This window comes from Lissotriton helveticus, chromosome 2_1 (assembly GCF_964261635.1).
Source record: "Lissotriton helveticus chromosome 2_1, aLisHel1.1, whole genome shotgun sequence".
Classification (NCBI taxonomy): Eukaryota; Metazoa; Chordata; class Amphibia; order Caudata; family Salamandridae; genus Lissotriton; species Lissotriton helveticus.
In genome coordinates this window covers 1,443,591,746-1,443,605,373 of record NC_136059.1, presented here as the reverse complement: position 1 = coordinate 1,443,605,373, position 13,628 = coordinate 1,443,591,746, and the positions used below count along the sequence as shown (strand labels likewise).

Sequence of the window (13,628 nt, the reverse complement as noted above, 5' to 3'; positions counted from 1 at the left end):
AATCATAGTCTGGTAAAAACTATCGAACTGTTGCTGCTTTACAACCGCCTTACAAGCGCATTGCCACAGTCATTGCCCCTCCCTGACGACAGCTGCTCTTACTGTGTACTGTGCCTAACTGGGCTGAATTTAGAAGCAGCAACACGGCTCCACGGTACATAACAGAAGCAGACAGGCTTGGGTGGAAGTGCAGACCCCTGTGGAACATTGCGGTTTGGATAACTAGTCAGAGGCGGCAGAGTGGAGAACACTATAATTCAAAAACATTTAGAAACAAAGAAATCAGTGTGTATAATAAAGCCAAGACTATGAGATCAGGAAGGGAACGGACCATAGGTATATCAACAAAACGAGTAAAAAAGATGCAGCAATCTACGGTATCAAAAAAGTTAAAAACTAATGCATCAGGACCATCCCAGTCACTTATCTCCCCGATTGCACGGATGTTCGAGAAATCCAGTAAAATACCGGACAAGTTCCAATTCATGAAGGATCCAACCGGAGCTCTGATGCTAATGAAAACCGAATCGAATAACGTCAAACTACAGACCCCACTGAAACCAACTAGCAGCGAGACACATAACATGCTACACAACATTCAGCAAATGGAACAAAAAGAACAAAATGGCCCCAATAACAAAAGAGAGGACCAAGAAATACTGTCTATAGATCAAAACCAAGGGATAACTCACCAACAGTCCGCAAAAGTGCTGATAAATGGCAATACAAATATGGAGACAGACGATATGGCGACTACTAAGGAAATTGATGATGAATCTCCTTCAAATAAATTGTACTTGCAAATTCAGGGAACCACTCGTCAATACCACGAATGTAGAATGGAGCATGCATCATCACGCTATCCAATTGAAGTCAATGTTGAAATAAATAAACGGGTGCCGGTAACCACCGAGGAAATTGAAGTACATCAAAATCAGGAAAGAGCTGAGCAGGGGTGGGTAAATAACCAAGACCAATCCTTCGAACCAACAATGCTGGGGGAAGAGCTCAAAGCTCCTTTAGAAAAAATCAATACAGCCAAGAATAGAATTGACAAATGGAAGGTAGAACTGAAAAACAAGGTGGAAAATCCAACTAAACTCACTAAACCCATTAATGGAGATACAAAACAACAAGAGGCAGGTATACCATGGGACATCTTCTATCAAACCTCAACACTAACGTTAGAAGCTCTACACTATCAATCAAATAAAATGGACATACAAATTGACCTCCTAAAAATGATGGCAAATAATGTGGCGGGAATTGACAACAAACTTGCTCAATTAAACAATTTGATAATCAGAGTTCAGTCCGAAAACGAAAAAACATCTTCTGACAGTATCTATATTCCTATTATGGATAAACTAGCAGCACTACCGGCAGTTCTAACAAGCATACTAGAAGATACTAAAAGAAACATCCAAGTCAGCAAGGACAAAGTTATAATAGATAAAGCTACTACAAAGGAATGGAAAAAAAACGAAATTGGAAATGGGTATGAAGATATGAAAGGCCCTGAATTAAAACAGTCACCAAAACTACAGGATGAATTAGTTAATTCAAAAGTCACCCAAGGTACAGATCAATCACGAAGTGATACTACGAGTAAACCTAATCAGGAGGACCAAACCTACAATAATATCGAAACAGCCGGATTCTCGACAATGTCAAAACGACAAAGGAAAAAACTTCGTAAAGCCAGAAAAAATGAAAAACTGAAAGGGTCTGCTGAAAGTATGTCAGTGGAGGATCAGTTAACAATAACTCCAGAAGATAAAAGGAAGGGTAGAAACAATTTCTATCCCATATTCGATAAAATCCAAAAAACCGAGCTAACAAAAATACCGAAACCCAACGTAAGTGAAATACCAATCCTATCACAAAAAATAATAAACTTCTTGATGGGAAAGAGGATTCCAGGTCTCAGGAGTTACCGCCACAGGTACCCGAATTAGAAATAAATAAAAAAGAAGAAAAAAAAGACCCACACAAAGGTCATTTTGACAAGATTCCTAGAACTAGCCCTACTAAATCAACCATAATAACGATTCCTCAATTAAACCAAAGTTTTAGCGTAAGAGCAACAAAAGACAGGGTCCCTATAGGGATGAAGGAGGTGAAAGCTACATTAAGTATACAAGAATGGGATCAGCTACAGATCAAAAGTACAGAGGGGAAAAACCAATTAGTTACATGCCAAACCAAATTGACACAAACGAGTTCCCCTTTCACCAGAACTCCAACATTTTTGTAAAATTAATGTTTACTCCAGAATTCCAGTCTAGGGGTAGGCATGACATACTTAACCGTGGGAACTTACTTAGACTTTTCAAATCCATACCAGCGTTGAATAAAATCGTAAGTGAGGATATTATCTCGATTGAGTTTATAGAGGGGATAAATAGTACCTACACTCCGACGTTGATTACACTTATATCTCCCATAATATCAGAACAGATTTTGAATGCGAGCCCGACTTTCAAAACCTGTGGCATAGTAATAACCAAACACAGCCCTGAGGTCTATCCTATTCCCTTTATAGGGGATGATTCAGCATTAAAACTGAAAAAAGCTGATACACAGATAGTTACTGTCCTAAAAAATGCACTGGGTAGATCACCTATGAAAAATGTATGTACCCCAACACATTCCATAAAAGACAGAAATTTAGATATAAATGAAAAATGGATCAATGTGGCCCTTCATAGCAAGTACAAACAATGATATGGTAGTATCTCGCAAATGGGAGGAACTGGGGATAATTCAGAATCAATTCAAATGTGTTCTTGGAATATTAATGGGGTAAGAGGCAAGATCCAGAATGCGTAAATTGATGCCCTAGTTGATACATTTCACATTGTAGTACTACAAGAAACATGGGAAACCAACCCATTTCTTTTACATGGATATGTTGGCTATTATGAACACGGCAAGAAAGATCAAAGGTTTGGGCGAGCTAGCGGGGGTCAGGCGATATTTATCTCAAACACATTACAGGTCCATCACGAGCAAGTGGAAGTAAATTCCTCCAACATTCTGATAGTTAAACTAATCTACAAAACAAATAAACATAAAACTTTATACCTGATCACTGTCTACATATTGCCAAATAACTGAAGCAGAGAAACAATGTGCTGAACATTAAATAATGTTTTAATCACCATGATGTTAGAGGATCCACTAGCAGACTACTTGGTTACCGGGGATTTCAATCTTAACCTTATGTCAACCCATACAAGAGATGAGGTAACCCAAATGCAAAATCACCAATGGCTAATTCCAGAGCAGGACCTAGGCAATAATAATGCCGTTAATAAAAACAGAATGGGGAAAAAATTTGTAAGGGATATTGAAGCAATGGGACTTCGAATTTTAAATGGCAGAATAAAATCGGATGTGCCTCCTGCATATAGTTACTTTGGGTATAATGCTCACTCCAGGCTTGATTATACTATGACTTCATTATATACGTTTCATAGCATTACTTTGTACCAACAAAAGAAACTAAAGGAAAGTGATCACGCCCAGCAAATAATTATAATGAACATCGGAACAAATACAAACAAGCTCTACCGGACTGTTCAAGGGCAAATTGGGACAACTAACTATAAAAAAATATTCTGGAATGTTGGCAACAAAGAAGTAATGAACGAACAGATAGAAAGGCTTATCGAATCATGCTTTAAAGACACTACACTAGAATCAGGAATTGAGCAATGGGAATACTTCACTGGTTTACTAATCAGGACTCAAAGTGTATTGCAGCCAAATAAGAATCAAAGAAGGAATGACTTACACAGGGACAAGGCAATAACGAAATTAAAGAAAGATCGTAACAAGATTATTAGGGCAATGAAGAAACCGGAAGTAAAAGCAGAAAATCAGGGAATTTTGAAGCAACTAAATCAAAACCTAAAAAAAATAATATGGGGTGAGAAAAATAAAGCAAAACAAGAAAGCTGGGCAAAAGTATTCTATGCAAGCAAGCAGAAGAACTCAAGAGACTTCTGGAAAATTATCAATCAACTGGCTAGACCCAATAAGCAAGTAGTCTCATCACCGCTAACTGAGCAGGAATGGGAGATTTACCTGAGGAACCACCTCAATCAGGATACTACTCAAACAATCATGCCGGAGAAGTGTTATGAGGGCAAAAATGATAACGACATGGAATCTTCCATCCACTATAATGAATTGGACACTCAAATAACAGTCGAGAAAGAAGATATAATTAAATTGATAAAAAAACAGAAGAACGGTGCACCCGGACCAAATGGGATACCATTTGCACTCTTTAAGGAAAACCCCGAACTATGGGCGCCTATTCTAGAGAAATTATTCTTAGAAGTTATACTTACAGGAACTGTCCCCAAGTCTTGGCGAGGATCCCTAATAACCCCAATTTACAAAAAAGGACTTATTGACAAGTCAATTAGACAGAAGCAACCTTTATATCTATGTTTTATAGATTTTAAATCCGCATTCGATTGTGTAAGTAGGAATTTACTTTGGGAAAAACTCGAAACAATGAAAATACCATCCTCACTACTTAAATTGATTCGTCTCTTGTACACAGACACATGGGTGAGTGTGAGGATGGGGGGCGGCAGTACATTATCTAAGGAGATTCCAGCAAAGGAAGGCCTAAAACAGGGCTGTGTTTTAGCTCCCCTCCTTTTTAATTTATTTCTTGCCGACCTAACGCCAATACTGGACAACGAAAACGCGCACCCCCCGAAGTTAGCAGATAAGCGGCTCACGAACTTATTATATGCAGATGATGTGATATTATTGAGCCATACCAAAGTGGGTCTACAGCGATTAATTAGGAGGACTCACACGTATTCTAAGGCAAACGGTATGGTCATAAATGACACAAAAACCAAGATTATGGTAATTACAAAAAATAATATGAAAAAACACATAACTAAAATGTATATGGATAACACCGAGCTGGAGCAAGTGGAGTCATATAAATACCTGGGGGTTCTATTTGATGCGAAAGACAACTTTCAACTACAAAAAAGGGACATCCAAAGGAAATCAAATGCATTGTCTGCTGCTTTTAGAATTGTGCAGAAATCACTTCCCAGCCTACCTTACGGCCCTCTCCTCAGTATTATTTCTGCAAGACTAGAACCGACTATCCCATATGGTAGTGAAGCTGCAATGGGTCGGGATACTGAAATCCTGAATAAAAACATAACCAGAGTATATCGGGCCCTATTTCGGCTTCCAGTAAACTCTTCCCCTGCACAAGTAAGGTTGGAGTTTGGACTAATTAATCAACAATATAAAAGGCAAGCACACTTCATAAAAGTTTGGAATCAAATAAAAAATGATCACCAAAATCAAATATCTCAACTTTTATGGAAAGAATTAAGTAACGATACGAACTCTTTGGCAGGGCTGTACCTAAAGAAAGCAATAAAAGATTTTGAGGGGACGTCAATATGGGATACAAATATAACAAAGTCAGCGTTTAAGAGAATAATTAACAAAACTGCAACCCACCTATCTATTCTGAACGATAAAGCCATCCTTACCAACAGAAAACATGCTTGGACAATAATAAATGGTTATAAAAAGAAAGAAATCCAACAATATTTGGTAACTCCGTGGACGGAAAAAAATAAACAGGTGCTCCTCAATGCAAGATTTGGAAAAATGCCAGGCCTGTGCCATCGTCCACCCTGGGCAAGAACGGTAATACAGACAGAATGTAGATTGTGCAACACCGGTGAGGAGGATATCCTCCATCTTCTCTGTATTTGTCCGGAACTTCCCAGGAGAGAAAAACTTTGCTTAAGATTCCTTTAAATGCACGAGGCATAAGGTCATGCAGACAGGCCCTGATAAGGTGTTTAGACTCGAATGATATTATTTTAAATGCTACGTTTGTGAAATTTCTAATGACAGCTAAAAAGAAACTAGGAGATGTAACCATTTTAAATATTTAAATTTTGAATGATATTTTAACTTGTATGTATGAATATAGTTTTTATTGACTTTTTCGAATGTGCAATATTGTAAGATTTTAAATAATCAACACAATAAGCTTATACTATACTATACTATTGGCTAGATCCATCTTAGCTGTTTTGGGCTTTGCCCGCAAATTGAGTGTTAAACCATTTCAAGCACTATTGAAGGTATATGATGCTAAATGTGTTTCCCTTGCAATGTACGGGGCAGACCTCTGGGGTTTTAAGAATGTGAAGACCATTCAAGTGGCGGAGGATAAGTTCTTGAAAACTATTTTATCTGTTCCTCAATCCACATCTGGTTATATTGTCCATCAGGAGTGTGGAGTCGGTTTTTTGGAAGAGCGCATAGCCATCGCCCCACTTATAAAATGGATCTCTATCTGTCTAAACCCCGCGCTAGAACTGAATCAGGAGATGCTCAGAGATTGCCTAGCACTTGATTTTGGTTACTGTATCCCCTGGCTGAGTTATGTCCATAAGTTATCTGTTAAATTGGGTCGACCAGAACTGTTTAACATGCCTGATAAGTTGGTGAAAGGGGACATCAAGTGGGTTAAGGACTCCTACAAGTTAATGGCTTGCTTGGCCAGAGAGGAAAGAGAGCTGGTTAAACCGACTGTAAGGGCTCACCAATTGTTGAAAACATCATGTGCTACTGAACCATACCTGAATATTGTAAATAATTCTAACCATCGTTTTTTATTAACTAGATTAAAGTTGAATCAATTTCATCTCCTCCTTGCTGGATCATCGGGGTGGAAAAGGGAGGAAGATTTGGGGATTTGCTCTTGTGATGGATTCTCCATTAAAGACACAGTGCACTTTATCTTCTTTTGTGAGCACTTTCTTCCTATTCGTAAGCGTTTTATTATCCCTCTTAAGAGATAAAGGTTTTATGACAGTTAAACCAGTCCTTCATTACTTGCAGCTACTTTCTAAAGTATGGGAGATTTTTTAATATTGCCAATTTCCTTATTGTGGCATTAAGATTAAAGAAGAAAATTAAATGGGATTAGTTAAATGTGATGATTCTGATTAAATGAATTGTGGCTGAGGATATGCCTTTTTAACGTTTTCTTGGTTTTAAAGGATGTTTTTAAATGAAATGATAATTGGTACAGTATACATTTTCAGTTTGCACTTTTGTATTGTATTTTTACTGGGGTTTTTTTGTTAATGACTTTGGTTTTGACTTAAAATGTTTAGTATACTTTTATGGTTTTTGTTATGAACCGAATAAAGTATCTTTGACTGACTGGCATGTCTACCCCATGAAACTGTGCAGCTCTGTGTATCAACTGATTGAAACCCATAGTGTCTTCTGGTGGGGGAAGGCCTAGAGGGGTATATGTCATCCTGAGGGACATTTGGGACGTCTGGGGTGTTATAATCATCCCACGGGTCAGTTTAGCCCGGTAGGAATAGATGGATCATTACCCCCTATATCATCAGAGCTATCAGCCCTGCTGTCATCATCTGGTATGATAGAGGATGTAGGGGAATGTGTTGGTAGGGGTATGGGTGGTGATGGCATAGGTGGAGGAGAAGGGGAAGGAACTCTTAGAGGAGAGGTAGCCATGTCCTTCTTTTTTGGATGAGGAGCCGGTGCATCCAGTGGTCGTTTTTTGAGGCTAAAGTTAGTTGACCAGTGATTGGATCTTTAACCAGAGTCTTTTGTGCAGGGTGAAATAAGTCCTCTGCAGGAGGCCGATCTTTTGGTGCGGAGGGAGGTTTCAGCACCGAAGTGGCTTCTTTTGTTTTTTTGCAATGTCTTTAACAGGAGAAGCAGGAGTCTTTTTCGGCTCCAATGGTTTTTTTAAGCTCCGATTATTTTCTCGGTTCCGGTGCATTTTTCGGATCCGATGGTTTTTTCGGTTCTGGTGGGCTTTTTGAATCCGAAGCATTTTTGCTTGGTTCAGACCTGGGTTTCGGTGCCGAGGGACTAGCGGTATGCTTCAACACCGGTGGAGTGGATGTTGGTGTTGTCTTTTTCGGTGCCGGTAGGTGTGCGCCGGCACCGTAGGGAGGCAGACTCGAGCCCGAGTCGCCGGAAGGCTTAGCTAGCTTCTTAGCAGGGCCTAAAGGTGGGGCAGTAGAAGCAGTGTTTTGGTGTGCACCCGAGCCCGAGGGCGAGGGCGTGACCGGAGCCTTCTTTGGATGTGTCGAGGAAGGGTCGGTGTCAACGGTATTACTTACGACCCGCTGTGCTGGAGTGATGTCCTCTACTTCAGAATCTTCTGCCTCGGGTTGCTGTCAACGCCATGTTGTTCTGGGACGTCGACGCCCTCTTCAAAGATGTCGTCTGGAATCGGAGCTGAAGATCGAGCCATCGTTCTCCTAGCTCGTCGCTCCCGGATCGTCTTCTTGGAGCGGACAGAGGCACAAGCGGAACAGTCTCTGGCCTCATGCTCCGGGGAGAGGCAAAGGTTACACACTTCATGAAGGTCGGTGTGGGGAAACTTCGACCCGCATTTAGGACAGTTTTTTTAAATGGCGTCCTTTCCATGAGCTGGAGTCGAGGCCTAGTTAGGCCCGAAGGCCGTCGTCGACAACCAGAATCGAAATATTCGATGTTGAAGAGTTGCGTTGACTGGAAAAGCGTTAAAAACGAATTTTTGGAATCTTGTGAGGATTCCGCGCCGAAGGAAATCGGTTCCAACACGGAGCGCTGGAAACACATCCGAGCCCGGTGGCGGAAAAAAACAACCTGGGGATGGAGCTGATGCCCATGCGCAGTATGATCCAAGGGAAGAGTCACCTATCCTGTGACTTTCAAAGACTTTTCTATAACAAAAACAAACTGCAAACATCCGGGCCCAACACTAGGTGGCCATCTATGCACAGTGTGTAATCTGCAGCTCATATGCCTCGAACATTCCTTTTTAGCTTGCTCCCACATTGTAGAGTCAGATTTGAAGCAGACAGTAACTAATAGTTTAAAGTAGATGCAAGGAAACTCTCTCTGCATACTGGAAATAAGGTAAATGAGAGGGAAAATGTGAAGATCATGGATAATGTTAAGTTTTTCAATAACACTAGCGGGGGACAAATCAGATCCGTAGTGTGGGTCACCTTCTGGGTCGCCCCATTGATATCCAGCATAAATGTAAGAGCTGAAAAATATTCTGCTCTGTCCAGTGTCATATGAGGCATTGAGGGGAGTTATAAGGCAAGAGTTTATAGAATTGGTTTCAACAGCAATAGCATGAACAGTGAAGAGCAGTGATTTGGATATGTAATTTTTCTAGGAAGTGCAGAGACAAATCTGAGCATATCAAGACATCACTATAACACTAGACTTGGATTGTGATTCAATTAAAATTACAAGCTTTCTTCTGACGGTTAAGATCTATAATTAGAAAGGTTATATTCTATCTACCATCAGTGAATCACAATGGTTCATGATTAATTTATCAAGAGAAGACTAAGGAGGTTTCCAACTACAAAAGGATATGTTGGAAAGGACCAAATATCTTATGCCCTCGCACTGAACAAGCATGTCACAACTACGAAACATGTTGACTGTAGTGATTTTTTTTTTAGACGGTTTCTTTAAGAAGACCGGCTTCTTTCCTGCTCAGATTAGACTATGTACTAAAAAAGTTATGTTTTAGCATCGAAAAACCTTCTGACATAGGCGTTTGTTATAAGATTTTCTACACGAGAGTCTGTCATGAAACTATGCTATCTACTGAATATCAATAGATTCGTTTTCCTAATAAAAATACAATATAAATAAAATATATTGACCAGTATAGTTTATTCTTTAACATTTAACAATTTAGTATACAGCTCCCACAACTACATGTATGCTTTGGTTTGATGTCAGTAGGGTTACTGACTAAGGGGGTGTTAGCGACGACAGGGACATTTTTTTTCATATAACCCAATATAGTAAGATGTTTTTCAAGATTTTATAGATGTCATGAGAGCGGAAGATCTGTAAGTGAACCACAAACTGTTACTCCAAAGTGGTCTTAGCTATATCTTCAAGTGATATTTTTACGAGATTTGAAAACCAAAGAGACCCCTCTCCAACCCTGAATACCTTGTCAACAAACACAATGCTAATACTAGGGTACAGCAATGGCCACATCGGTGCCAGAGGCCTTTTGTAGCCTGGCGTCAGTCAGAAAAACAAAGTCTTATTTAAAATCAGCCTGGAGGCAATAGAACTGCGTTTTGCCAAAGAGAGGAAATTCAGTAACACAGTTAAAAGGTGTGTAGCCCGAGAAGCCACAAAGAAAACAGTTGCAGTGTGGCCACTTCCTAACTTATAAATATGCTCTGCATACTTTGGTGCTAAAAGACTATATTCATACATTGAAGATACTAGATTTTCAGCTGAATACGTTTGGTCACAGTCAACCAGCAGGCGCGCAGACTATGTCCTGGCAACCAGGCTTGCGACTAATGCACCTGCGGTACACAACAGTACCTATATACGATTCCAAAGCCAGGGATATGATTCCTTAACAGAAAACTACACTGTTGACGGCTGAACAACCACTCTTACAAGAATGCCAGTAGCAATATAAGAGAAGCAAAACTTTATCGGGGGGAAGGTACCTGGAAGTGCCCTATTCTTTACCCACTTGGCTGCTAAGGGGTTTTCCCGTGCTGTGCTGCATATTTGAAAATCCCTTTTTACATGACGAGTTGACCTGGTCATGAGCTCAGCTTAGCTGTGCACCATGATGAGTTCACCTTGTCATTAGCATCCAAGAGGTTACAAATAACGGGCCCAATGCAAAAACACTGAAATCTGAGAAGGGTCGGTGTGCTCTGATGACATGACCCCCAACCCCCCAAAAAGACACTATGTAAGGCACAACTAAACAGGTACTATAAGTTTACGTAACTAGATAGAGCTCAGGTAAGCATGGAAGCAAAATTACAGACAACTGATTCAGTCCTTCCCAAAAAAGAGACCCAATTTAAAGCAGAATGAGGAACCTGTGCACTATAAAGCACTCACAATTCTGAAGGTAAAGTTAACAGGTGTCCTGCATGATCCCTGCAACAATAAACTGTACCACTCACCCCTGGGCAACTACTCCTACAACATGGCATCTAAAATGGTCAGATCAGAAATATTCAGTTATAAAAAAGATGCCTGAAACACATCTTATACAGAAAAGGCCCTCAAGTAAGAAAACCAGTCTCTGAAGTGTCTACATGTTTAGGATATTCAGGATGTGGAAGGCTGTGAGGGGCAAGGGTACCTCTACAAGATTAAATGTCCTTGCAAATTAAGGATGTAAACTTACATCATTATTGGTTCTCAGTAATATTTCCGGTTACTTCGTATGCTTTTTTACATGTTTTGGTTTTGTTCTAACATCTGTGTCTTGATGTGTTGAATATCTTTATCCTATTTGTCTTGTGCGGTTTTATAACAGTTTCTCCTTAAAAAATAAATAAAAGAAAGGGGTGTTGCGCCTAAAGGTTGCTCTAGGATAGTGATCAGATATTATGAAAATTGTAAATAGAATGTGCAATCAATGTTATGCAGTTGTTTTTCAACCAAAGACTGATGTAGCTGAAAATACCTTGATCTTTTTGTGCATGGAGTAAAGTAGAAGTCTTTACTCTTTCTGTCAACCGTATGCACTGATAACTGATGTATTAAACCAGCAACACAGAAGGAGGTACAGCACAAGAGGCGGTCTGTTCATCTATGGCACTACGAATTCTACACAATAAAATGTGCACAAAGAAAGACCTTTATGGGCTCCTGTCCCACTTACCATCTTGAAAGGTATCGTTGATTCCAACCGTAGCTTGGAAGGGTTTGGCTATTTCAGCTCCTTGAGCTGAGCTAAGGAATACAACAAACGTCTCAAGTCCTTCGATCATCGGGCTCTGTATATCATCCAAAATTGTCAAAGTGCAAAACTACAATGAATAGGAAATGGTTAACAATAGAAAGGTTAAAAGCTCAGACGAAAATGTTGCATGTGGAAAGTACTCACGAATGACAAGGCAAAAATCATGCATTTTATACACAATATTTTAGTTGCTGTACTTTTCCGTTGCAGAGTAAAATATCTATTTTTTTTACTAGCAATTATTAATAGTTTAGCTAATTGAATTAAAACAAATGTGACACTTACTGTTTGAGACTAAACAAAACAAGCTATACTCCTATTCATTTGAATAGTCATGCTCTTCTTTTTGAATATGTGAGCCTTTACTGCTAAAAAGGGCAGTTTCTTAGATAATGATGCCACTGCCTGACCCAGTTCATAAGGGGATGGGGGAATATTGGATGGTCAAGGGCATACAGGGATTACAGTGCCCGACCTTGGGTGGTAAAGATAATGGGCCAGATTCATCAAGCTCAAATCCGCTCGCAAAGGGCCAGATTCTGAGAATCTGGCCCTTTGCGAGCGGTATTTTTGCATTTGGGATGCATCATCCAATTTTTTCTTAATTTATAGAGACTAGTCACTTCTGGATGTTCCGTAGGCTTTTTTTTATTTTGTATTTAGAGACGGCCTAGAAGGTTTCGGATTCGCGCTGTGTTTGTGTTTTGGTGGTGAAGTTCCGCTCTATGTCAAAACGGTGCATGTGGACACTTGGCACCAATGAGGGGATAGCTGCCAGGTTGCCCGATGCATAGAATTGCTCCGGAGTTTGCTGAATCCGGGACTGCTGTCGGAGAGCTGCTGGGATCATCAGATGGCAAGTTATTGAGCCAGGAAGTATTGGCCTATGACTATGGAGGACTGATAGTCCAGTAGCGACTGGACATCATCTAGAACAGAAGTACTTTGTAGGAAGTCAGCTTTGCAACCAGGACCCCTTCCCCATCTTCGTGGACCAACACTGGGGAATATTCCTGTGGGAGTTAATACCAGGAGTTGGTAGAGATAGGCTACTGACGTAGAGGAGGAGGCAGCTGAATCTTACCCCCCCATGAAGGCAGCCCTTGTTGAGCGTTTACAGTTTAACTCCTGAAGAGTATAGATAACAGCAGAGAACCCCTTCAGAAATGCGTCACACAAACATTGGTAGACTTCATTGAAACTTCAGTAAAGGCACTAGATGAGTGGAGTAAAGGAAACAAAGTGGATATATTTGAAGGTCTCTACAATATGTTGGTTAAGGCGCACAGTTTAACAAATTGTTAATCGGAGACGTTTCACCAGAATTGGTGGACTCCAAGCAATCTAGCTCAAGCGAACTAGGCAAGATAGCTGAAGAGTAGGTAAGAACCAGGGTCTATGAGTCCCTGGGTGGTGACCAGAGGAAAAGTGATTGGGCCCCCTCTCAGGGGAAAGCGGGGGGCAAGGATTAAAAGAAAGATAGACTCAAAGAATCCCCAAAGTAGCCCAAGGGGTGCCTGGTCACATCTCATTTAAGGAGTAGGTGTACCTGGGAAAGATGTTTGACCCATTGAAAGCAGAGGTGTGCTTTGACTGTAACCAACTTAGGCACAAGAGGGGAGATACAGCATGCACCAAAAAGGCACCCACTGGTGACCAGTCCAAAGGGTTGGCTAGTGTAGGGGTTAGATGGGAACTTACCCCTAGAGATCCCAAAGGGTCAAAGGGTACACAGAGGCCACTTTAGTGTCTTTGGCCGGGGAGACCATTGAGCCTTTGGTCCACTGGGGTGGAGGAAAAGGCTCTG

General features: G+C 40.5%; 1 protein-coding gene across 1 annotated transcript in view; it reads right to left on the bottom strand.

Moving 5' to 3' along the window:
* Positions 1–13,628, bottom strand: part of FRAS1 (Fraser extracellular matrix complex subunit 1) — a 1,313,599-nt gene that overhangs the window by 874,518 nt on the left and 425,453 nt on the right. The window contains exon 11 of the mRNA XM_078676362.1: positions 11,741–11,888. Within this exon, the coding sequence (XP_078532488.1) occupies positions 11,741–11,888 (148 nt within the window). The remainder of the gene's footprint in view (positions 1–11,740; positions 11,889–13,628) is intronic.